Below are 26,829 nucleotides of genomic sequence, written 5' to 3' on the forward strand. Positions count from 1 at the left end.
TGCGGTGGCACACCGACAGACCCGTGCTCACGGCCGCGGAAAGGAAAGGCGGCAAACCCCCCCCTCCCAGGGAAGAGCCGGAGGGTCCCGCGGGACTACATCCTCCTCTTTCCCCAAACACCCAGGCCACGGCGAGCGCAGAGGCAAGCGCGGGAGCGCTCCCACCCGCCGGGCAGGCGAGGCTGTGCGCAAAGGAGGGAGGCGGTGGCGGCGGGAGAGGCGGTGAGGTACCCTCCTCCTCTCCTCCTCCTCCTTCTCCCCGCGGGTCCCGCCGCTCCGGCCTCCCCCACCACAAGCGAGACGCGTCCTTCTGGCCGCGTCCTTCGTGGGTTTTTAATTCGCTGCTCACTTCCTCGGTTCCCGTCCGAAGGGGCGGATGCGGCAGACCGGGGAAAGACGCGGGGCGGAGGTGTGGGACAGAGCAGCGAGCTCGGCGCGAAGGACGGGCCGCCCCCCGTCCCGCCACGGCTGCGTGGCCGGGCGGTGGGTCCCGGCGGGCCGCTTCCCGGAGCGGAGAGAAACACCCGGAGGCGGCGGGCCCGGCCGCGAGAGGCGCCCCTGCCCCCGCAGGTGAAACCGGCAGCGCCCCCGCCCCGCCGCTCCTCTCCCCTCCCCGGCCCGGGGGCGGTGGCGAGGGGCAGCCACCGCGCAGACGCCGCCCCAACGGCCGTTCCGGCCGCCGCGGAGCCGGGGCAGTTGCTGGAAGAACAGCGCAGCGCTTCCCCCCGCCGCGCTGCGGGGCCGCGACCGACGGCGAGCGCGACTGAGGAGCGAGGAGCCGGCGAGCCGAAGGCGAACGCCCCGACCGCACCGCGACCGCCACCACAGGTGGCCTCTGGTCGCCCGCCTCAGCAGCTCCCCCTACCCGCCGCCCGCGTTCCCCCGCCTCAGCGGCGGCAGGAGAGACCGCGGCGCGGCCCGCCCCGCCCCGCCGGTGGCGGGCGGCGCTGCAGAGGGCGGAGCGGGCGGCAGGGGCGGGCCGGCCGGCGCCCGGCGCGGGCTGGCTCCCGGCGGGCGGCGCTGCTGCGTTGCTCTGGGAGGCGCCGTGGGGCCGGGCGCGGAGCTGCGGGCTCGGGGGTGTGAGCGGCCGGGCAGGGCGCCCCCAGGATGCTGCGGTTCCTGCGCAGGACCTTTGGCCGGCGGTCGATGCAGCGCTACGGGCGAGGAGCCGGGCGAGGTGGGCTCGGCGGCGAGGGGGACGAACGGGACGGGGGTCTGCGAGGAGCCGCCGCCGCCGTCGGCTCAGGAGGCTTCCCCTCCTCACCGCACCCCGGAGGGGTCGTGCACAGCGCCGGAGCCCCCGTCCACATCCCGGCGGCCGGCGGCAGTAAGCAGGTACTGCAGTGCCGCGTTCTCCTCCTGGACGGGACCGAAGTCAACGTGGAGCTGCCGGTGAGTAACGTGCACTTGCCTCCCCTGCCTGCGAAACGGCGCCTGCATGTATCTTCTTCCCTCCTCCGCATCGCTCCCCCTTTCCTCGTAACGGGCACCTGCGTTCGCCCCCCGCCCGCCCCCCCTGACGACTACACAACACGCGCCGTTCTCCGGGCAAGCCTCGCTAGCTGCTTCCTGGCCTCCGCGGGCGTCCTCGCCGGCCGTCCCCGCCTGCGTGCACCTGCTGCCAGGTACGCGGCGTGCCTCCCCGCCATGACCGACCGCCGCTCCGCTCGCCCCCCGCTGCCCGCCCCCTTTCTGCCGGCTGAAGCCGTCTGCGTCCTTCTTCCCTTTCCCCGGAGCCAGTGTGGAGGCGGACACCTGCTTTCCTTCGCCCCCACCACCACCCCCCCTCCCCCGCCGTTGACAAAATAACAGCCCCTCACGGCGGTGCCTTCAGCGGCCCCTCTCCCAGGAGGGGCCGCCCCCGTGGTGCGGGGCGCTACCTCTGTGTCCGCCCGGCTGCTGCGGACGGGGAGCGGAGCTGTCCGCAGACCCCTCCGGGCAGCAGCGCCGGCCTTAGGGGGGGAACCACGTCGTGCCACGGGGCGGGTGGGCGCTGAGCCTCTGCGGGGGGAGCGGTGCCTTTGACCTCGCCGTCCTCCGCCTTGCAGCCGGCCCGGGCGCCCCTAACCCCGCAGGCAGCACCTGTGGCGCCGGCAAGGGGGAACGGGGCGAGGCCGCGCTGCGCCCACCGCGGCTGGAGCCCGGCGGGGGCGCCGCCTCTTGATTTCTTGCTTCCCTACGCCCCCACCACCCTTCTGCCGGAGGGAGGCGAGCGGGGCTGGCTGAAGCGCTGCGGGGGCTTCACTCCGGCGTGCGACTCGAAGCCGCGCACAGCCTGCTTTCTGCTCGGAGGATGCCTGAGGCGCTGCCCCCGTCCCGGGCAAGCGCCTGCTCCGTGTGGGGAGGGACGCCCGGTTGCAGGGCCGCGGGGCCGGGGGACGCCCGGCCCGGCCCCCGAGGGTCCTGCCGCCCGCCCTCCAGCGGTGGGCCGTGAGGGGTTGGTCGGGCCGCCAGGGCTTCTGGCGGCGGCGGGGGGCCGGGGATCGGGCGGGTGCTCTGACGGTGCCGGCGCTGAACTTTCCCTCCTGCCGCCGTGCTGGAGGAATGAGGAAGGGACGGTGCCGGCCTGCGGAGCTCGGTGTGTGGGTTTCTGTTTGCCTGCTTGGTAGAGTTGGGTCGTGTTTGTAGGTGTTGGGCGTCCCCTTGCCTCTCTTAAAGGAGGCTGGACGGTGTGTTTTACTAAATTACAGAGCTTGCGTTCTGCCAGGCGTTTGTTCCCCGCAGCTGCTAAATACTTAGCACCTGTCCTTCTTTTCTGACCTTTTCCCTCCCTCTTGAAAACCAAGTTTTCCGTGTAATAGTGTGGAATTTTATCGTATCTGAGTAACATTTAATCCTCTTTCCGTTCCAACCCAAATAACCACCGGCTATTAAACAAAAACAGGTGGGGGATTTACTAATAATGAGTGTTAACAACCCGATAAATTGTGTGCTTTTTAATCTCAGGTAGTGTAAAAAGGTGGGTTTGTTTTTCTCAAAGTACCTCTTGCATCTTGTTAGGTGCCTGTCATATGAATAATTATCTGTATATACTGGCATAATTTCACTAAAACATGGAATTTGTCAACCCCGTGGTTTCAGCTTAAAAGAAATTGAAGAGATGGAGTAAGACTCTCACAAGTGAACATAGAAGCATGTGAATGGAGCCACCTAGGGATACTTGCTGCAGAATTACGAGGCCTGCCTTGCCTTATGGAGTAAATCGTGCATTTTCAGATACTGGAAATCCTAAAATATTTCCTTTCCTCCCTTCTCCTTAACAACTTGCTGCAGTCCTCCTGACAAATCTTTTCTAAAGAAGCCTTGATGAATGTTATCAGCGCGCTGAGGACTTACTTATAGAGCTCTATGTTGATAAGCACAGTAAATATTTTGCTTAAGGTTATACTCCCTCTGATTTATCAGAGCCTGGCTTTTGCTGTAGAGCCTGTTTAAGACAGTCTGATTTTTTTTGAAGCATCGGGAAATGAGGTAATGACGCTCTTCTAAAGAACCCGAGTATTGAAAATATATGGAAGCATCTGTTTAGTCCAGTAAAGCAGCTGTGGAATGCTCTTGCTTGCATTTGACCTCCAAATGAAGCCTACTAGGCTGTCAGCATTTTCAGACCACGAGCTGTGCATGTGGTGGTTGTAGTTTGTTTGTCCAAAGATGGGGTGAGAAGTTGGTACTTATTTTCACTTAAATCCCTAGTCTGGTGAAGGACTCTGGAGGACATAATAGCTGTTAATGTTTTGCGGATTAAAAGCTGTTCTGTTGAACTGCATATCTGCTCTTCAAGCTTCTTCTCTTTTCTTTCATGGAAAATAACACCCACACCAAGAGTTGGAAAAACTGAAAGAGGCGTTGCACCATTTATAGAAGTTGAGCAGTGAAGTTTCCTGAGCTGTGCAGCTCTAGATTTTATGGAGTTGGGGCCTGAAACAGAGTGTGCTTTAATACTCTGAAGCTGTGGTACTAGACTGATTAACCTGAATGAATTGAGTAGCATCATTTGTATTGAAAAAAAGTGTATGGTGATTTCTCCCCATTTCAGCTCAAGTTGTCTGTAAAGGGAGGGAGTGTGGGCTTCATCACCAGTGAGAAGCTTACTCATGAAGTCAAGTATGTAGATAATAGAGAATTTCACTGTGCTGCTGATTGTATCCACAAGCACTTATTTCAGCAGATACTGGCATTTGTAAAATATGTTCTTTTTACTACCTGCTAACATTACATATGTCTTTCCAGTGGAAAACTGAACTTGTTGATATTAGGACACGATACTCTTGCAATTACAACTGTTTAGGCTGCTACCTAAGACTTCACTTAGAAGTAATTGGAAGTTTTATTAGACTTGAAAGACCACAGGGTCTATTTGTGTGAAGGAGTGACAGAAGATTGACCTGGTGTAGAAAAAATGTTTCAGGGTTTTTTGACTTACTGGTTTTGTTGTTTTGTTTTGGGTTTTTCAACATATTCAAGTAATATTAAAACCCTGAAACTTTTGTCATGGTTAAATGTGCCGGGTTCTGCCCAAGTTTTCTTGAATATGAGGGCTGCTGGTGGTGGAAAAATAAGCCCTGCGTCAGTAGGTTGATAGCTATCTTTGGGGTTAACATTCTCCTTTATGAGATAGTATCTGCACATCATGAGCTCTTGCCTGCTCATGCTGGTAACAAAAGTAGAGACCTACCGTGATCTCCAAGTTCTTCCTTAGCCAGTCCTCCTCTGGGCTGTAGGGCAATATTGTGGCCAGAGTCACCTTCCTTTTATCTGCATTTCCACTCCTGCTGCTTTCTGGGCATTTTGCACTTCATTCATTCTCCTGCATGACCTCTGCCCTCGGACTACCCTCTGTGATAGCCTGCCTTCCCAAGGTGCTGTGCAGTCTTTCCCTTGGAGGTGCCCTCCAGCCTGCCTGGGTTTGCTTCCTACCTGGCTGTCCCCGTACAAATGTAAACATAAAATTACTCTGAGCACCGTAGGTTCCCCTGGATAATGGTTTCTATACTCAGCTTCTTGCATGAAATTTGAAGGATTGCTTAATGATACTGGCTTTTCTGTTCGCTCTTAAGGCAAGGATTGTGTACTTTGAAAGTCCTCTTTCTAAATAGAATAATGCACTGGATGGCTTTTTAAACCCGTGAACTCCTCAGGGCCCTGTGCTGAATGGGAGATGCTGTTAAGGTTTCATCTCTTGTATAGCAGTGAGTGGCAGTCAACCAGTTCTGCTGCTGTGGGGTGATTTCCCATGGGAAGGGGAGCATAAATGGTGTCGTTACTTCCTCTTGACCTGGCAACACAGGTCTGTGTATCTGAAATTTGGTTATAAGAATGGAGCGAGGAGAAAAATACTTAACTGAAACCATCCTTTCCTTCCTCTCACATGGGTATCGGTGTGTTTCTTCTGAGAAAGACCCATCTTCACTTCCACTGTTACAAACTCTAAACAAATCAATCAGCTGTTGGTAGATTGCCATTTGCTTGCTGCTGTCAAAACAGTCTTGCCTCTTTTCTTTTCTGGAGGACTCAGGACTTCAATGAAAGAAAAACTGGTTGTGGGTGATGCTGTGTTCTTACGTAAAGAATGTGGGGAAAGAGCATTGACTTTTATGCAGCAATGAGGATGCCTCCTAGTTAATATGTAAACAAAACTGTCTTTAGGTAGCTTTCAGGTAAGGCCAAAACCCCAAATTTTTGTTGACTTTACGTGGTTGCTAGCATTTCTAAAACCCAAGTCTGATGGCTAATTCAGTACATCTTAAGAAAGCTTATAGGTAGGATATGAAAGATGAATTTTTGGTGGGACTGTCCAGAGTAGCAGGAATTAATGTCCCTTAGTGCTACAGTATACCGCGATAAGCTGGGGGAGAGCAGGAGAGGAAGGAAGACATGTAGGGGGTTCTTGGGTTTGTTTTTTTGTTGGTTTGTTTTTCATCAAAGTGGGATAAATACGAGGGAACAAGTGGTAAGCTTACTGTACTGTGGAAATCCTCATCCTGCAAAGCCGATAAAGGATACCTCACATCTTCAGTGACATGAAACCACAGCAGTCAATGTGTTGTCTGTCATAAATATTCCTTTCTAAAATTCTCTTTGCTGTCATAAAATCTCTGTGCTGCTATGAATGTTGTTACAATGTGATGTATTAGAAAGTAGGTGATGTTTAATGATTAAATTAACGAACAAGTCAAATATAGGTCTGAGTTGTTCTCAGATGGATAGCTTTTGTATTATTTCTTTGCCTTCCTTTCGATGTATCTGTTTTAATAATTGTTTCGGCTGCTATGGAAACACTTCAGGGTAGGGATAGTAAATGTTCTTCAATACCCTTTTCTAATCTTCTATGTGTTGTAGCCTTTTCTTGTCTGAGTAAGGTGAACACAGCATAGAAGCCAAATATCAAATTTTCCTTACATGAAGTGTAAATGCTAAATTAACTCTTGAGTAGCCATCACCTAGCTGTGATTATTGTTTAGCCTATTTGACTTGATAAAAGTTATAAATATCAGGAGAGAAGTAGAACTCGTTATTTCTTTCTTGTGCATCACACATGATTTCCTAATGACATTTCAGGTATATTAACTCCAGAGAAGCGCACTAATGCGCGTGTAGGCACATTCAAGTTGTTCTCCTAACTGAGGAGTTACTCCACCCCACCCCAAAACAGCAGCATTATATCAGTTGCAGAACGTAATTTGTTATTCTTTAAAGCTTTTATCACTTAGGAAATTGATAATGTGCCTTCTTTATGCAGAAGTTACCTTTCAACAACATAAAATTAAGGTACATAAAACAAGGAAAAATGTTAAAAGCCTATTTGCAGCATAGGAAAGGCCTGTCGTGTGCATGAAGTCCTGTGGGCACCAGCGCCTGTACTCCCCTCCATAAAGCAATCAAGCTCCGTTTTTAGGAGGAGTTGGGTGGTTTGCTTCTGCAGCTCATGTTTGGATGCCTCCGCGTTACCTTACAGCTCTGATCAAGTGACTGTAGCCAGAGCTCCGAGTGTTGCCTTCTGGCAGTTGCCTTTACGCGTGTTGCTGGTGCTCTGTCGCGCTGCTGTGCGCACCGAAGGTGGGCGAGTAGCAGAGGTGGCAGGAGCACGCACTAACAGCCAGAGATGTAGGCAGCCCCAGGGAAGTAGGAGCGAGATGGGGTGCGCGCGTGTGACTGCAGCTGCGCTTCAGAAATGCGTGATGTGACAGGCTCTTGAGGGAGGAGGGGAAGTTTTAAGCCCTTGACACGCTCACCAAACGTCCCCAATAAATCTGCAGCAGGTGAAAGACATTTCCACAGTACGTAGTGAAAGAGGGAGACAGCCAACAGTGTTTTGTTTTGGCGTCTGTTAGATACGTTCTGCTTTAGAGTGAGTTCCACCGGTTGTTTATGGAAGCAAATACCATTTTTCAATGCAATACAGATAAGACAGGATAACAGGATCTCTGCTGCAAAGGACTGACAACCGGTGAGGGGGAGAAACCCAGCGATGGGAGAAGCATTCTGCAGAGACAAAAGTATGAGCACCTGGTGCTAATTCTCTGGAGAGCTTATGTGTTTGAAGAGATGGGGAGAGGATAAGACGGTTACATGCATTCTTTCGGAAGCCTTTTTACAATGGATTAGAACACAGCTATGCTTAGGAAAGTAACCATGTGAAATGCCGATGGGGCTGGGCCTCTTAGCACAAAAATGCATTTCAGTACCAGCTGTTTGCACTGGACTTAACTACACAATCATAACAGTGGAGAAACTCAGAAAACCACCATGGTTTGAAGTGGAGATAGTCAATCAGAAGGAAACTTTCGTCAGAGTTAGAAAATAACTGTTTGTTTTGTGTACAGCTAATATGTTTGGGATTTTTTTGCCTGTGTGGTTGTGTTCCAGACTAGATTGCTGAGTAGTAAATCTATAGCTTCAGGCTCTTAGTGTAGCAGTCCTAAAGAGGAAAAAGAATGTGTATGTGTGGTTTGTTTTTTTTTTTTTTTTTAAAAAAAAAAGTACTTAGGAGGTAGGGAATGTAAGCCAAAAGGCTTGGGAAGAGCAGCCCATATAGAACAGCAAGCAAGCAGAGGACTAGTTTTGTTGGGATTGCAGAAGACAGTACAGTTTCAAAGCCCACCTGGACACAGTCCAATGCAGCCCACTGTAGGTGAACCTGCTTTAGCAGGGGCTGTCCTGGTTCTGGCCAGGCCAGAGTGAATTCTCACAAGGAGCCAGCAGAGTGAGCTGAGCTGGCCATGGGGGTTTCCGCACCACATGACATCACGCCCCCATAAAAGGGGCCTGGTGGGGAGAGGTGTGTGTGGGGTGATCTGAGTGTGGGTTGTTGTTGGCGTGAGAGCTCTGTGTTATCCCTGTTTGTGTATATTCAGTCACGAGTACTGTCCTTGTTCCCCTCTCCCTGGGCTGTCCCAGCACACTGCCCTTCCTCCACCCCGGTTTGCCGGTTCTCCTGCCCATCCATCCTGCCGGGGGATGGAGGGGGAGCAATGTGCACCCAGTGCTCTGCTGCTCTAGATGATCTCCAGAGGTCCCTTCCAACCTCTACAGTTCTGTTGTTCCGTCATTCTGTCAGGCTGAAACAGTGAAGAAACTAGGAAGTGCCCCAAGTATGGGATGCACTATCAAGTTCTCTTCAGAAACTGAGGGGACAGCTATCTCTTCCCCTGCTTCTCTGTGTGTGCTTTCCTTTCTCACCTGCTTCTCGCAGCCCTTCTGTAAATGTCTTTAAACGCCCCCCACGCCCCCCCCCCCCCCACCCTGCAGAAGCCGTTTTCTTTGCATCCCAGGAGCAGCTGCAGAAACTGTGAAACAGTTCACTGCTGAGCATGTCTTCTGGGAGACACTTTAAAGAGTGATAGAGGTCTGCTTCCTCCTAGTTTGGGCCTCGAGCATCGTTCTCTGTCCTGTTCCCTCCTACCAGGTTAGATCACTTCCGTGGTTCTCTGCAGTTGCCAGAAATTTGAAATGCCCCTTCCTCATGAAAAAGCTGTTTCCCAGCTGTGGCCAGGTCTGTGGCCGGCTCAGCAGTGCATTCACTCAGGTTGGCTAGTAGAGGAATCTGGGTGTCAGGGCCAGGTGGCTGCTTGTCCCAGGTGCTCCCAGACGCCAGGCAGACAGAGGAACGTTGGTGGCAACTGGTGAAATAGTTAGTTCAAAGGTTAAAACATCCACGCTTTAAAAATGCATGGTTTCATATGAGACTACCAAAATGGACCTGAAAACTCAACTGGTGTGGGAAGGAGGTTGAAAAAAGAAGGGAGAACATATGTCATTGAATTTGTAGACCCTTTGCAAAGTAGAATAGAAGGATAAGTACAAGTAGTTTTTTGTTGTTGTTTTTTTTTCTGGAATGATGGAGTTGACAACTGTTTATGTACGGTATTGCTGGGTTTCTATTTTAACTTACTTGAGAAACGAATGGGGGTTTTAGTATTTGCTTTCCAATGCAGAGTGTGGTAAATGTTCTTTTTTTCTTTTTTCTTTCTGCAATGGAAATAAAAGGGTTGGAGGGTAATGAAGTGTTTAGAGTGACCATCTGCTCTTCATTTGACTTGATATTTCCATTTATTTCTACATTTCAATTTAAAAATGTCCTGGACCATTAGCTATGTTGTGATGAGATTATTTTGAAATATTTGTTGGAAGTTTTAAATTCAGACTCCAGCTATAAAGTGTGACAAATATTAAGAGTTAATTTATATTGGCTGTTTATTTTTTGATCTGTACAGATTCAGATTATTTTCCTTCCTTGTTGTTATGGAACCACAGTTTATCCAAACAAATACCAAATGTCATCTTTTTTTATCTAGTATACCAACAAACACATTGAATTGAGATGTTACTGTGTTTCATGGTTTTAATATATGTGGTGCAGTTTATGTGATAAATAGAGACTGGAAAACCTAATGGAGAATCCAGTTTAATGTTTGTGAAATACAATAAGTAACTCTACAGGAGTCCTTTCTTTTGTAGAACCTGGACTTGTATGAATGTAACAGTATCAAATACATAGGTAGGAAAGCATAGTGTTGTAACTTAGGGACTGTGACCTGTAATTAAATTACTGTAGACTACAACATTATTTCAAAGGTTAACTTACCCAAAGATGAATTACTTTGTGGCTGTTGGAAAAATAATGCTTTTCACAGCAGTTCCTTGCAGTACTAGTAGTAATTGATTGTAGGTGTTACTTTCATTGGTGTGCTATATATTCAAAAAAGTAGACTTGAGAGGAATTTCGTGGCTTAGCAGACTTGGCTGGGGAAACACCGGTTTCTTTTTCTGCCTGAATCAAGACTAAACAAGAAAGCCACTTCTCACTTTTAAGTTTAAATTCTCCTACTGTGTACGTTTCACTCTGTGAGGTTATGTGTTAGGCAGTAAGCGATTTCGGTTGGCTGCGTTGAACTTTAACATTGTCATAGGCTGTGAACAAATTCGTATTTTAATACTGATGGATAAAATAAACATGCTAACTGCATCACATCTTTTTTGTTGGTGTTAAGTCCAAACAAAATTACTTATGTTGAAATGTTACCTGCCCTGACTGTACGAGTGAGTGTTTTCCAAATTTTCTGAGAAAAGGAGCAGTTCTTTTGTGCTTTTTCCTCATCCTCCCTTGTTTCTATCCAGAATTGGTCAAGGCTGTTTTCTGTTGCTGTAATCTCTTTCATACCTTGTTAGTGGTTCCCAGAGCTGTGATATGGTATGATTTTAAATTGAGGGCTTGCATTTATGTAAAAAGACCAAACCCAAGAACTTCCATTTTTATAAGCAGATCTGAAAATGCCAGCACTGTGTACAATTGTGGTACAACAAAGATGGCTATTCAGCAGAGATGCAAATCCTCAGTATGGGGGTTTTATATTCAGGCTACTTACTGAGTAGAAATTCTTCCTGAATAATGAACCTTCCATGAGTGCTTTGCTTTGAGACATGATGAATGATGAGCCTGTTATCTCTTTGAATTAAGCAAGTAAGGGAAGAGGGGTGGTGTTCTTCAAAATAGGTCGTATCGCTAGGATGGGCAGCACCCTGGAAGTGTGAAGTCCAGTGGGCAGTATCCACTTCTCTTATGTTGTGATCTGTGGATGCCGATAAGTGTCTGTGAATTCAGACACCCTGCTGTAGCTTTGTGGAGGGAAGAGCTGGTTTAATAGAGCAGCAATATAACTTGCTTGTTGTGCAAAAGATTTTTGCTTCCTTTCTTCTCTCTTCCTGCTATTTTCTGTGTTCAGCTTGATTTAGTTCTTTTCCCTGCTGTTCAGCAGCCAGGAGATGGTGGCAGGGCGTTTTCTTACTTGTTACTGACATCCCTTTTCTCTGAGGAGGAGCGTTCCCAGCCAGCCCTGCTCCAGGGTGGCTCCATGAGTCCCACTTGCCCAGGCCGTGCTAGGAGCTGCAGCTTGGGACGCCTGGCAGTGGGGTGGCTCTGTGTGTGCCCAGGGCCTGCCTTGCACAATTAGTTCTGGGCCCAGCTCTCCGCAGCGCATTGGAGTTCTGTTCTTGACTTCCAGCTAATCAGAAGATGTTAATTTTGATGGGTTTTCTTGATGGGCCTCTATACTAAGATAGCTCGTTCCTTTTACAGAGGCTGGTGAAGCCATTAAATGCAGCACTTTCCCTCTTCTCCTTTAAACTCATTGCTTATGCTGTCATATACCTGTCTTTCTGCTCTCCCATCGCTCTCCTCCTCAAAATATCTCACAGCTGGCTTTTTTTTCTGGTGGATGAACTGTTGCAAAACTTGTAAAATAGGGAACTGAGCCCTTGGTTTTAAGTGTGAAACTGGGGGAATCTTTGGGGCATCAAAACCTTTGCCACAGTACTCAAAATGTTTGTTGCAAACAGTGGGCAGTTGGAGGGGAAATACTTTTCTTTCTTTACTGATGGATTTTGGTAGTTCATGAGAAGTGCTTGATATTTCTTAGGACATCAGTCTATGAGGAAATACACAACGCATAGTCTTACAGTATTCTTAAATTTAGAATTGGAAACAACATCAGGTTACTTGCTTTGTTTTCCTCTTGACTCCTCCAAGCCATTCCTTCTATTGTCAGTATTGCTTACAGTTGCTCTTTTCCTTGTGTAGCATGTTGATGCAGGATTTGCATTATAAATTTATCCTTTTGCAAAGCCTTTCTGATGCATGATTTCTGGCTTTAAAGAGTAAAGATGTTTTTCAAACTATGGGGAAGATGAGAGAGTTCAAGCATTTGTCTGTATTTCAGCAAAAATAGACAGAAGTTGACTGCATTTCTTGGAGGGGAGTGGGAATAGAAAAATTCAGCACTGTGAAACAAAAACAAGTGGGTTTTGTTTGCTGCTATTGAAGTTTCCCAGCAGATAAACTGTAAAATGAGAGTATGTACTTGGATTTTGATGTATCTTCACATTAAACAGCCAGCATATTTTGGTTTATAATTTGATCGTAAAGTGTGTTTAAAAAAAAAACCAAAAAAACTTGGGCAGTTTTCAGCAACCATTTTGCTTTAAGAATATGGTTATGGCCAGGAAAGGGGACCTTGATTTCTTCCCCTCATGTGTTATGGCTTTAGATACTGATTGAAGAACTTTTTCTACCTTTGATAGAGACAAACGGATCATCTGATAACATTTCCAGTGTGATCATAACCTCAAATTGTCAGACAAAGAAAAAAAAAAAAGATATTTCATAAATAGAAACTACTGCTAATCAAAAGTTTGTTTCAGAAAGCAGATTTTTCCCATTACAGCATTCAGTTTCTCAGCATTTGTGTAATGTCAGGAGTAGTGGAGACCTTCCCCAGCTGTTTCCTCAAGCTGAGTGCGGGAAGCTTTTCAGTCAGAGAAAATAGTCTGACCAACCCCTCTCCGGCTTCGCAGTGACTTTCAGTAGCTGTTGAAAGCAGCAAGCTGAAGTGCAGATGCTATCTTGAATAATAGTCCACAAAATGGGCTTTATTTCTTTTGCTTTCAGGTTTTCCAAGGCATCTCACTGTTTACTGAAATCAAATGTAATTTCTTAATTTGGCAGACAGAGCTTTAAAGTAATACCAAAGTCTTCAGCAAGGTCTTCAGAAAAGCTGTTTTTTTGCAGGCTACAGGGCAAACGTATGGCTAGGTTGCAAGGAAGATAGAGCAGTATTTAAAGAATATTAATTCCTCCTTGTTGCATATGCACTAACCTCATTAACAGGATAGGGCTGGCAAGATTAGGGCAGCACTAAGTGACTTGTGGGAGCTACCAAATATAGATCCTGTGGAAAGTCCCAGGCCCAAGGAGCTCTCCCTACAGAGAGCAGCTCTCCAAATGGTGCTGTCTGCTTTCCTGCAGGAATTCTGGGTCAGACCCAAGTGCTGGTATCTGCCTGGGCAGAAAGCTTTTCCTTCTGTGAATCTTAGAAGCCTGCAAACTGCTTGTATTGGTTTGCAGAAGGGCACAACAGTCGGTGGTGCGGAGCTGATACAGGTGAGATGGAGAATGAAGTTCTCCTTTTTGTTTCTGTGGTCCTGTACACGAAGTGAGAGCACTCACGGGAAACACACAGGCGGACAGTTGACTGACCCTGTATGATCCAACAGCAGTTTATAGTGCTCAAAAAATGTCCCTGAAGGCAAAATATGAATTCAGTGCAGTTCCAGAGGGACAAGATGTGACCACTTTGTCTGCTTCGATGACTGTCACCTGCTTTTCTTCAAAACTATGTTCTGTGAAATTCCAAACTCTGGTAACCTCTGCTTCTGCCTAGATGGTAGCTGAAGCCCTCTGAGATACGAACCAGGGAGTGGGAGACTGGGTGCAGGGCTGACAACAAAATCTGTGCTCTGCAATATACTTCTGTTTCTATTCTATGCATGGACATAACCTGCAGTGCTAATAAACTTGGAGTGGTTTTGGCTAAAGGACAGGTTATAAATGCAGAAACAGGCACCATAGTGCTAGGAGGCAAGTGTGCAGCTTCGGTTTCAGAGCTAAAGGAATTTATGGTGTTAGTCAAAGTGACTTTTGTATCTTAGTAGCTCCTGTGAGACTGCTGGTGGTGGTAAGGAATGAAATTGATGTCTGAGGTAGCTAGGATTTATGATGCATATTTTAATTTTTTTTTTTTGTACTTTTGTGCTTGAGTTGGTAGAAAAGAAAACGGGAGACAGTTTTCTTGTGGCCTAAGTGGCTACAAATTTATAAACACTAACAGGACTGTCTGTATTTATGAACAATTATTTTTCAAAGGGAATTGTTAGAGTGAAAGATTTACAGAAAATCACTTGTATGAAGTTTGTTATCTGTTTGTATTTTTTTTCCCTTTACCTTCTCTCTGAAGCCCTGGCAGCTTCACTGTTGCTTCCAATAGAGCTACTGCATTAGCTAAGAAAATTTGCTTTGGGTAGGTGGCTGGAAGAGGCTTTCTTTCTATTTCTTTGTCCTTTGAACAACTTCTGTTGAGGCTGTTATGATGATGTTAAATGGTAGTCAACTTGTTCTCCCTAGATATCATTTGGACAATCACTCTTTAAATTATATTGGAGAGTTAGTCATATAGATAGCTTGTAAATTAATAGCTTCTGGACTGTAGATTTGTTTCAGGTCAGAAAAGGATCATGGTGAACAATTAATCTGTTCTCCTTCCCTATTCAGTCTGCAGAACTTCTTCCAAGAAGGTGTTTTAAACCTGTCACTCTTCAGCATCATCTCTCTCCTTGGATCTCATTAGTTTGTCTGCCTTGGAGCCTTTAAGGTGGTTACTTATTCAGGCTGTATATGGACTCTTCAGAATAATAACAGGTCTTGAGCTATATCTGATATTCTTATGGTGTCTCTTATTCCCTGTTTGGGTACCTGAGCAGGCATGCCATGATGTCCTGAGACTATCAGGAAAAATATTCCCAGTGTGAAAGCACCTGAAATTGATATGCAAACCATCTCTTATCTTTGATTGTCTAAATAGGTAAAACCAAAATGTATTTCCAGATGCGTTTCAGACTGAAAATTATTCTTTGTAGCTTTGTTTCTGATTCTGTGTGTAGGGTACAGACCTTTGAGCTTTCACAGCAATGTTGCTATAGCGGTTTGCTGAATGTTAGCTGAAATGGCATCGCTCCTTATTCAATATTCCCTTGTTACACATTCAAGGCTAATGTTTACTTTCCCCACCGTAGCTTTATCTCATGGTCAGTTGTTTTGCTGTTGTTACACCAGAGTTATTACAGTGCTGCTGAAATCCAAGGCTCTATTTTTGACCTAGTGAGTGTGAGTGAAGCTTTTGTTCCTGTGTGTGTGACCTGTGGTTTCGCTGAATTTGGCTACAGGGCGTTGATGCAAATTGAAGCAATGAGAAGCAAATTGGTGTGTACAAGCAGCAAGACCCATCATCATCTGCTGCTGGTGCCAGTTTTGTGGAGTTCAGCATGAACAATTTTATTAGTTCTCTCCAAAGAAAAACTGGTGGTTGACTGTGAGCAGAACGCTTCAGGTGGCTGGCTGGCTGCATTTCTCCCTCTGTGTTTGGTTTGTTTTTTTTTTTTAAATCTGCCTGTCATGGACTACACACATTTATTTTAGGAATGCTTACACTCTCTTTTGTTGGGCTGTCTCATAGGCTGTGTTTTGAGAGTACAGGTGCTGTATGGTCAATGAGTTCACAGGTTTCTTGTCTTGTTCCTGTCCTGGTGCTGCAGGCAGATACATACCTGCCCTTTTAGCTGTTTGTGGGGCTGTGCTGAAAGCCAGGTCAGGGATCACATCCAGGGATGTTTCACTCCAAAAAATGATTTTTCAGCATTGTCAGAAATTTGTTAAAGGTATGGCATAAGTAAGAGGCCAAGCATTGGGGAAAAGCCTGACAAAGAGCATGGGAGCTCTGTAAGGCAAAAGTGCTATAATAAGCCCTGTGTTGTTGAACTGGGCCTTGAGGGTATAAATAATCACTTTATGAATGGTTTGATTGGTGTACTTAGTGCTCTCATAGCTTGATCATGTGAGTGCTCCCCACTAAAGTCAGGCAGATTAGTATGAAGTGGAGAAGAAAAGCTTAGTTGCTGCAGCGGTGTTCAATAACAGAATCTGTGGCAAGTAGCTCAAGCTAGATCAGCAAGAGCTCATCTCTGCCAAAGTCAGATACCTTGCAGAAACCTATTCTGAGATTCTTTGTTGCCACAATGAAGTATGTAGTCTTATGGAGGAAGAAGTTAGACTTTCTTTATGAGACTTAATTTTCTTGAAATCACGATGAGCGGTATAAATTATGCTGATATTAATTTATTGCTGATGGACCCAGTTGTCTCTGGTTTTTATCTTCAGACACTAATAAGGAGCAGTAATTGATAAGAATAACAAAGCTGATACTGAATTTAGAAAGATTCTAGGAACTATAGAGGATGCTTTTATAGGTTTCCCCTGTGGGCTTTCAAATGGAGCCAGGACTGATAAGATCATTTTATGGTCATTTACGGAGTGCACCCTCAGCAAGTTTGCTGGCAGTACTAAACTGTGAGGAGAATCACAGAACGTTAGGAGTTGGAAGGGACCTTGAAAGATGATCTAGTCCAATCTCCCTGTCAGAGCAGTATCACCTAGACTATCACATAGGAGAGGCTGATACACCAGAAGGGTGAGCTGCCATTCTGTGAGATCTCGACAGGCTAGAGAGAGTTGGGTGGAGAGAAACCAAATGAAATTAAACAAGGGCAAGCATAGGTTCCTGTATCTAAGGAGGAATAACCCCAGGCATCAGTACAGGTTAAGCGTTGGCCTGCTGGGAAGCAGCTCTGTGGAGAAGGACCTGGGAGTCCTGGTGCATAAGAAACTTGCCATGAGTCAGCAACATGCCCTTTTGGCCACGAAGGCCAGTGGTACCCTGGGGTGCATTAAGAGAAGCATGGCCAACAGGTTGAGGGAGGTTCTCCTCCTCCCTACTCTGCCCTGGTGAGGCCACATGTGTGGTACTGCACCTAGTTCTGGGATCCCCAGTTTAAGAAGGACAGGGAGCTACTGGCAAGACTCCAGTAGAGGGCTATGAGGATCACTGGGGGACAGGAACATCTCTCTTAATGAGGAAAGGTTGGGAGAGCTGCGTCTGTTTAGCCTGGAGAAGACTGAGAGGGGATCTGATCAATGTTTGTAAATATCTAAAAGGCAGCTGTTGGGAGAATGGCGTCAGAATCGCTTCAGTGGTGCTCAGTGACAGGACAGGTGGCACCAGGCACAAACTGAAACACATATCAGTATAAGGAAGCTCCATATCACCTATCAATATGAGGAAAAAAGTCCATGCTTTGAGTGTGTGAGAGAGCACTGGCACAGGCTGCCCAGAGAGGTTGCAGAGTCTCCATCTCTGGAGATACTCAAAACCTGCCTGCATGTGATCTTGTGCAGCCTGCTCTAGGTGACCCTGTTCTGGCAGAGGAGTTGGTCCATTCCAACCCTTGCTATTCTGTGGTTCTGTACTGGATGTGGATGTCCTGTGATGAAGTACTTCTACACTACTGAGCCCCCTTTGAGGCTGGCTGCAAGTGAGCTGAAGCTCTGGTGTTGAGGGAAAATGATGTCGCATTGAGCAGAGCCTGCCTAACCTGTCAGGGATCTGTAAATTTCAGGTGGTCTGAGTTTTAATTGTAAATCTTTATTTGTAGGTATAAAAAAATGAATCTTGCTGCTAGTACAAATGAAGTAATTCTTGATTGTGAGTAAAATGGAAAGATAAAAAATTCAAATTGAATTTTCACATTCCTCAGTTTTTAGTGTCTCAGAAACTGAACTGCAGATGATTTTGACTTCATGTTGCATTTTCCAAATTAGCCTTATTACATTTATGGGAATAAATTTTAAGAACATAATCTAAGCCAACGCTACTTCTTAAAAAGCAGGTGGAAGATTATTTATGTCTTTAAAGTACAAATGGACTGTTCTGAATCCTGCTGAAAAAGTTCCAGTGAAAAAAAGTGCTTTTAGTTCCAAATCCACCAGTTACGTTAGAAAGACAAGTTTCATCTAGAATGACAACTATTTCAAATATTTGAATAAACATACTTTAAAAAAAAAAAAAACCAAACCAAAACACAGGGGGAAAAATGTTTTGCTTCAGGACTTTCCTTCTTATGACCAACTAGTTGTGTTGTTCTGGTGGCTTGTGGAATTAATCCAACTTTCAGAATGCTTGAGTTCCCAGGCCCTCTTGTGCTTCTCTGTGGATATGTGTGCCTGCATCCATCCATATTCCATCGGGGTGGGGAGGGGGATCAACTTGAGTTCCTCCTTTGGGAAGCTAAAGGGTGAATGCATGCTGCCCAGAGACCTGAGAGGTGCTAGTTTTAGTGTTCATGGGTGAAGGTTTCCAATTTAAGATCCGATTATTTATTTATTTATTTATTTAAAGCCACAGGCATTTGCTGCTCCTCTGTGATGCTCCCAAAGCAATTTTGGAGCTGTTTCACTGTCACTAAGGTGACCCAAGCGTGTAATCCCCTTCTGGACAGAAAGACTTGAGGCTCTGATAAACCCTGAAAAGATGACTGGAGATTGCCTAAGGTGTTAGTGCCTTCAGGTGTCTGGCTCTGTGACTCAGCTGGCAGAAGGATGCATGGGCACCCTGTGCCTTAGCCTGCCTGTTGAATCACCAGATCTGAGTTTAAACTGTGAGATAGTGCAACTGAGATAATAGACATGTCTGCTCTGTGTCATGGAGGGAACGGTGACCTCCAGCAGGGATGTGGGAGCTTTGTAGAGAGCACTGCTCGGTTCAGTAGCTTCAGCACGATCGCTGATTTGGGCCTCATCGCTCTAAGGAAAAGCCTACTCTTCTAGCACGCTTCACCAGCAAAGAGTCACCAAATCCTTTGCTCTTGTGTTACCGTGATCTTGCTGCTTTAGTTTAGGAGCTCTGTGCCTGTAGTGTGACAGATGTCATGTGAGTGGAACACTGTTGGGGTTCTCTGAGGAGCTAAGAGCAGCAGTTGCTTGCTTTCAGCCTTTTTAGCATGGTTCTGAATTGCTCTTCCTGTATCCGTAGTATTCCTTTGTAGGGATTTTGTTTGGGAGACCCATGGAAACTACTACAGATGTACTACAGGAATAAATTTTGAGGGTTGGCGTTTTTTTGGGTGTTGTTTTATGTGGTGTGTGGTGGTTCTGGGTTTTTTTTTTTTTCCTTTCTGGCCAAAATAGGATCTTTTAGCACTGTCTTCAAGAGAAATGGGCTCTTCGTTGGACTGGCAAGCTACACAAGTGTAAGACGTACTGTATAGATGCAAAGTGTCTTGACTAGTGTAAGACTGAGAAAGTTAGTTTAGCCTTAGTGCCTTTTTATCTGGACTTTGTTCTAGAAGCAGAATTTCACCTTACACAAATACTGGAAGTTGACTAAAGGTATTGCAGTATTATAGTACAAAGTTCCTTTTGCTTTGTCATGTATTGGATTTAAACAACTGTCCTGTGATAACCTTGTAGGATGGAAAAGATGAACTTTACTTGTGGAACGCCCAGGGAGCCTGAATTAAAAACTTAAAGTTTTTTTTTACTTGAAGTTGTCCATGAAGAATTTGGTTAATGGTAGTGCTAAAGCACAAAGCTCACTAAATTAAGATTCTATCTGTACTACAACTAAGTACCTATAACTTGTCTAGCTATGTGTTAGTGACTTCCTACACTCTTGGAACTGCAGAAAACCAAACATTTGTCATGAACTTTTCAAATTGGTGGGTAAAATCTGGTTTGCTGTCTCCCAGTCCAAGTGCTTTAGATTAACAGTGTGGAGGGCTGGGCTTAGACAGCCAATTCCAAACCAATGAAGTTCAGGCCTCTGATTGCTGTGAGACTTTTGTTAAACATTTCTGCTGATTCTGAATGGGGGAGGAAGCAAAGTCCTTAACTGAATTTAAGTTTATGACTTGTCAAACACAGAAGTTACTCATTCTGTCATTTTGTATTAACACAATAAATGAAGATAGAGCTTAAATGCAATATTCTTATCTTGTGCATCATCCGAAATGCTTTAATATACTGTAGGTACAACTTTACCACTCTCAATGAAGTTGGTGCTTGCTTATAAATTGTCAGACAGCTGTCAGATAACAGCTATAACTGCTAGGCTGAGTGTGCAGTTCAGGGACTAGTAGCATGAGGGCTGTCTGCAGTTGTGACAGGCATGATGAATCACTCCACTGTGCTGTTTGTGCGTTTACAATTTTATGTATGTGTGTATGTATATAAACTTTTATACTTTTTGTAATAACCACATGTTTAAGGCTAGGGAACTGGCTTAAGTAGTAAATCTTAGTGTACTTTCTGGTAGAACCACGTTGATTGCCCCTTCCTTTCCTCTAGGAAGAAAAGGAAAGCTTTCTATCCTTATCGCTAATGCTGTTTTTAAGCTTCTGCATTCAAATCTGAAACTGTTGCCTTTAGTTGGGTGTGCTAGACCCACCAGACAAAAGAAAACTTTATACCACTGCCTGCCTTGGGTAACTAACTCCAGAGTAGAAAAAAGGTAAAGTTCGTGTTGCTTCTGTATTTTAACTTACCATCTTTGCATGCTTTTTCAAGGATGGTGTTGGTCTGAAAAGTGGCATTCCTGTAGTGCTGTGAAGTTGAACGTTGTTAATTTAATCTTACATTAAGGAATCTGAGGAGAGACAGAACAGCTTATTTTTCATCTAGTCTACCTCTCCTTCTGTTTTCAGGCTGATCAGCTTTCAAATTCAAGCTGGCGTCTTGTTCAAACTAGACCTTTTTTTTTTTTTAGTATGAAGTTATCACTGTAAGTTATGATCAAGATTTCAGCTATCATGTGAGTCTTAAATCTGATATCAGCGTGGCATGTGTCACCTGAATTGTCAGTGGCTTTGTATTGTGGGTAACAGGTGGAACAGAACTTAAAGAATGCTCAAATGAAGAAAGTCAGATCATGCCCTTAAGTAGAGCTGATTTCAGGCTGGTCCACCATTTTTTTGGGGGTGGGGTAAGGATGGGGGAGGAGTATTAACACTCTTTTTCTTTATGTCATCTGGAGTTCATTCTTTTTTTCCCCTCATGTTCCCAGGCGATATTTAGGACATCAGAGTCCCACTCTGTTGATATGTAAACCTCTGAGAATCTGCCAAGTGATAGTTGCATCCTTCTCCAAATCTCATGCTGCTGATACAGGAGACAGTTATTTTCCCATGCTAATCCTTTCCCATCAGATTCAGCTGTGCTGGCTGATATGTTCAAGGCTTTGCATTAATGTGACCAGTGGTGTAGCTGGATTTTTGTCTTGGTACGCCTCTAGCAGAGCTGACCAGTCTTCCCCAGTGGTTGTCCTCCCTGCAGCCGTTCCATGTGCTTTGTGTTTCTATGAATTTGACATACTCTTTGTTCTGGTGGGTGTATTGTTTTCCAGCTTAGTGGGCAGAATGTATACTCGCATAAATACTGGGGGGAGTGAGTCAGTCAATCAGTAGTTACCTTCTCCCATCTTCAGAAGCATAATCTTTTCTCTTGATGTTTTGTGTTGATCTTTGTCTTTTCTTAGAAATGTTTCATGGCTGGAACTTGTGGGGTTTCTTATGATATGAAGTGTGGTTTTGATATTTGATGACTGTATGTGGAAGAAGTGTTTACTGCCCATGTCTGAACTTGTTTTGTCTGAACTTGTGTGTTTTTGAGGAATCTGGGTCCTTTAAAATGTAAACCTGTGCAGGAAATTTCATTTCTGTGGATGGCATACCTTATGACTCTCATCTGTAAAGTAACATTTAAAAGTAAAGGCAGGAGAACGATGCTACCAACCTGTCAGACAGTCAAATAGCAGAGAGTTGCGATGCCCTGAAGCTGGGTGCTTCAGTGTGCAGTTTGTTTAAGCCAGGGGAAGAAATTTGACAAGGTGCTCTGCTTAGGGCTTCTAGTGAATAAGACCGTGTCTTGAAGCCCAGTAAAAAAATAATAGCCAAAAGGTGGGTTAAACTGGTTTTTATAACCTTAGTGATATTTGGATTTAGTTAAATGGAATGTTAAGCATTAACACATGAAAAGATTAATGGCAAAATATTGAAGTTAGAAACCGAACAGTTTATAGCAATCCATTTTAAGTGCATTTTTCTAAGCAAAGATGAACTCATATTTTTGTAATAAAGGCAGAGATTACATTAACTCTACTGGAAGCCTGTGTAATTTATCATAATTTGTTTATAATAGTAAGAAAGAATGTTACAAACCATGCAACTCAGCATAGTCGTTCTTCTTGTTGACACACTGAATTTGCATACTTACACAGCAGTCCTGACAAAAAAATCTGTCTTCAATTTGCTGCATGCTTTTAGGGGAGAAAAAACCTCAACCTGCGGTTGTCAGGCGTGTTTTTCCCCACCTTTAAGAATTTGAATGTGTTTGCTAACTCACATAGAAATAGGTGTAAAAGTGAGATGATGTGAGTTTGGAAAGTTTTGTGGGTTTGGTTTCTTTCAATACATAAACACTTGGTAAAGTTGATTCAAATCTTTTGCGTTCCTCAGTGATCTTATGCTCACGGAACGCAGTAACTTGGCATTTTTACTCCAATAATGCTAAAGTACACCTGTTGTTCAAACAAAACTTCATTACGTATGCTTTGTGACTATCTAATGATCGCTGTTTTGAGTTACCGTGACTCATGTGGGGATGGGCTGTGATGACAAACCAAACTCACAATTTTTGTTTTCTGCATTGCCTTCCTGAAGCTGTTGTGCTCTTCATATGAATTCTTAATGACCGTTTCCTGACTTCCTATCTTAATTGTATGTTGATGTATTCTGTGCTTGCTTTGGGCAAAGAAAACTCCAAGTACAGCTCTGGGATCGAAAGAACTACGAAGTGATAAAACCTTCTAAATTGGTAGATAAATAAACTGGCACCAGTATTTAGTGTTGGGAGAGTTGTCTTTGATGTAAAAGTAAACCTGAACTTGGGAAGATAAATGATGAGTTTATTTAGGGGGAAAAAAACCCCAACAAACTGTAGCTTTTGTCCTTCCACTGTCAGGGATGTACTTCTTCCGTTTAAAGGAAGAAATGGAATAAGAAAGAAAAGATTTGTGATCAAAGCCAGACTTGCATTCCTGAAACAAAAAGATTCTTTGATAGGGAAAAGACTTGACTGCTGTCATTAGGATAATAATCTCTTATGGTCAAGTAGTAGTCGAATAATTTCTGGTTGCCTTTATTATGGAGATTCTGTTATAAACAGCCAGAGGATCTTTATATAAAGTTAGGTTGAACAGCAATGCGTGTGTTTTCTAGAGTTGGATTCTTTTTTTCTTAAAAATTTCGTACTAACAGCTTTTAAAACCAGAGTCCTGGAAACCAGTGAGACCACAGCCTCTGCTGTGGAAGGTGTGGTGTAAAGGTTGGGAACCTTGTGTTAATTTACAATGTCACATGAAGGAAGGGCAAAGGCAGTAAAAATGTGACGCTGGCTGGCTGGCTGTGGCACGTGCGCAGCTTTTATGGCTCCAGATCACAAGCTGGCTTTGTTGATAGTCATCACCTCAGTGCACTTGCAGCAGTGTCATAGAACGAAGCAGGAATTGCGCTTCCTGGCTGATCACACTGGATGTTAGGCTTTGCTGTAGTAACACATGCAGGCAAGGTACATGTATATCTAATGTACGCCAATCCTGATTCTCCTTCCTGCATGCCCCCTCCTGCAGTAATTGTGACATCCAGTAATAAAGGTTCTCACAAGCACTTTGTACAATTTAAAAGTCTAGCAAAGATAAAGTACAGATTGTGATGCAGGGTAGGTTTGTTGTGTTTGGTGGTTTGGTTTTTTGTAGAAACTGGGATGAATGTGCCATCTTTCTGTTGAATTCGGGAATTCTGGCAGCCCAAAATGAGCAAGGAGGATAGTATGTAGTAGGGTGCAATATCTGAATAAGATCATTACTTTAACAAATACGTTTCTCCTAGAGTGATTTGGGAAAGTAGAGGCAGCTTATCCAGAAAACACCAGTCATTAAGTGCTGTTATTTATATTGTCCATTTAGCATGAGTGCCAATTTTCAGACAAAGGAAGTTGATGGGAACAGATTCAGGTCAACAGACTTGGGTTTAGCCCTGATGTTTAAGGGATTATATTCTTTGAGTTCATGTTGTTAGAAGCTTTTTGCCAGGAAAACCTATCAAAGATGAAATAAATCAACAATATGAACTTTATCCAATAGCTAAAATATCCTCTTGGCTGCAGTATTTATGTATTAAAATTGAACGCTTGTCTACTTTGCACAGGCCTTCCAAAGTAATTAACATGTATATATTGTTATATAGTAATTAAAACATAGGCAATTAAAAAGGCTCTATTAAACCCGAAAACGCCAGGCTTGAGGAAGCCATGTGTATGTGTGGTTGCTGGAGCAATTTGTCGTTTGAATTGAGAATGAAGGCCCTATTGAAAGCAAATGAACTAGGAAAGAACCAATCCAGCTGTATTGTAAATGGGCCTTAGAAATGAGTATAAGGCCAGTGTTCATTCAAACTGAAAATGTAAGATAGCTGTTTGTGACACTGGAAGGATATTTAACTGTTACATGATGAATTTATTTTTCCATAAGGATGTGAAGTAAGGAGGTAGAAGGCAGAGGGGGAAAGAAGCTTAAGAAAAAGTTGTAGCATGTTGCTTTTCATTAAGGGTTCTAAGCAAGCTGATCTGATGTCATGCTATTGGTCTTGATGCTAAATATGAGTTGTCTTGGGACTGCTACTTAAGTAGGGACTTGTGGTGAAAGTGTGTCCTTTCAAATGTCAGTGAATTGTAGTAGTTTGTAATTGGGTATTTTTACCTGCACGGATCCATTTTTGATGACGTACACTCTGGACATACTGAGACTAGGGTTTTTTTTGTCCAGTAGCATCATGTGTACAGCCTGTAGGCTCTTGCATTCCCCTCCTTGAAACCATGTTTTGGGTCCTATTTCATTGTAGTTCTTGGTCCCAGAGACCCATTTGCCTCTACAATGCTGTACTTGAAACGCAGGAAAAACACAACTGAGATTTCTGGACAGAACCAGAGTGAGATGAGTATTTCTGAGCTTATTGTGGTGCCAACAAGCTGGGACCTGCTTATTCCAGTGCTCCACCCATGTCAGGAGCCAAGCAGGCAGTGCAAACAGTAATATCTCAATAGGCCTTTCACCTGCTTAGAACAAACACAGATCTGGTAGACTATCTTGGCAGATGATGTGCATCCAACCGTGATGAATTTCTCTTCAATAGTTCAGATTTCATGGAGATCTGCTTCAGGCTGCCTTTTTTTCCTCTGTCTTCTCTATGCCTGCTTTTTAAATACAGTTTGGGGGGGTGGGGATTTGAGAAAGTAGTGAGTCAGTGCAAGCCGATCACTCAGCATCATTTAGGTGCCCTTCGGATTCATGTTTTGCCATTTTGGAAACTGGTTTGTTAAGAGAATAGACCAAGGCTGGTTCACCATGCAATAGAAATCTTTTGCAAGATTGCATTACTGATAACTGTCGGTGTTTTTCTTCGTACCTTGCATGTCACTATTTATAAAATTCTAGGAGGGGTGTGTTATACCAGCTACAGTTCAGTCTCCAGCAGTTTTTGGCTTGCATTGTTACAGCCTATATAGTAAGCTTTCAATATATAAGTTTTCAAGCCCTGTTCATGTACTGTATTCAGTTGCTCGTTCTTGAAGCTTACTCCCTGAAATCAATTCAGTGTGACGAGCTAGGTGTAGGCCACTATCTGCTTTAGTTAACTTGGGTTAAGGTGCTGCTGTGATCCTTCTACCTCCTCTTCCTACACTTTCTAGTTGCTTAGCATGTTGGGTTTGTTCAGATAAGCCAGAATGTTAATTGTACTCCTTCAAGTAATTTTTTTCTGCCTGGAAGATCTTTAGGTCCATTAGCTTTGTTGGTAGGGAAACACATGAGCAAATGAGGACTTTGTTCCTGGTTTGTCCAAGGAGACTGCTAGCTATCAGAGGTGCTCTTTTCCACTTGGAAAAGCACCATGGCAGCTTCTGCCTGTGTACAAAACTGGTTTTGTATTGGATGTCTGCGGGGCTGCTGCTTCTTCCTGAGTGTTCTTTCCCCAAAAATAATTCAGGAGTAGCCCAGTTCTTTTGTTCTTATTTAGGTGGCTAAAGGTAGCTGAGACTCAACCGATTCTTATCTTGCAGACTTTCAGATTTACTATTTGTTGCCACAAGTGGGATGAGAGTAGGCAGAATGTGAGGGAACAGATCTTACACAACCTGCGGTTGGTTGGACTGTTGAGTCTTACTTGGCTTGCGTTCCTCTTCTGCCCCCAGTTCTTCAGCACGGTTGATGCTGAGATGAGGCATTAGCAAGGGAAGTGGGACAGCAGAGACTAAGCTACCTTTATATAGAAATCCCCACATCTGGGGTGATTGAGGAGTTCTAGAGTCTCTGCTCTGCATGCCTGAGCAGTCTCCATGTACAGGGCCGGTTGGATACTGTCTGAAAAGGCTGTGGTGCTCGCCTGGGAGTTGTGAAATCCACAGAAATGTGTTTATCTTATAAAGACCCGGTTACTGAAGAGAGGCAATGGTGAGAGAGTTCTTCCAGCATACAAAATGGCACCATGTTCTGATCTTTCCAAGAGTGAGAGAGGCGCACAGAAGCTGCTGTTCTGAGCGCAGGTTCAGAGCAGAGGAGTGTTGCTGAGCACTGAAACCAAAATGAGGTTTTGATTCCTTTCTCTCCTGCCTGTCTTCTGATAAACGTGGAAACTCCAGCTACGTTTCGCAACCCTCACCTTTGGTATATGCCTTTTCATGTCATAATGTAATCTATTGTATGGTAATTAGCCATCCAGAGTATAACAGAAGCACGTAATGATTTTTATGCTAATTATGCTGCAGACTTCATTTTATTTCAT

At 44.8% G+C, this 26,829-nt stretch overlaps 1 protein-coding gene across 1 annotated transcript in view; it reads left to right on the forward strand.

Moving 5' to 3' along the window:
• Positions 1-1,107: 1,107 nt before the first annotated feature.
• The window catches only part of EPB41L4B (erythrocyte membrane protein band 4.1 like 4B), a gene marked incomplete at its 5' end in the record, with an annotated part of 88,982 nt that continues 63,260 nt past the window's right edge, over positions 1,108-26,829 (forward strand). Inside the window, one exon of the mRNA XM_084280586.1 lies at positions 1,108-1,392. Within this exon, the coding sequence (XP_084136712.1) occupies positions 1,108-1,392 (285 nt within the window). The remainder of the gene's footprint in view (positions 1,393-26,829) is intronic.

Source organism: Gallinula chloropus (genome assembly GCF_964237585.1).
Source record: "Gallinula chloropus genome assembly, chromosome: 2".
NCBI classification, from domain to species: domain Eukaryota; kingdom Metazoa; phylum Chordata; class Aves; order Gruiformes; family Rallidae; genus Gallinula; species Gallinula chloropus.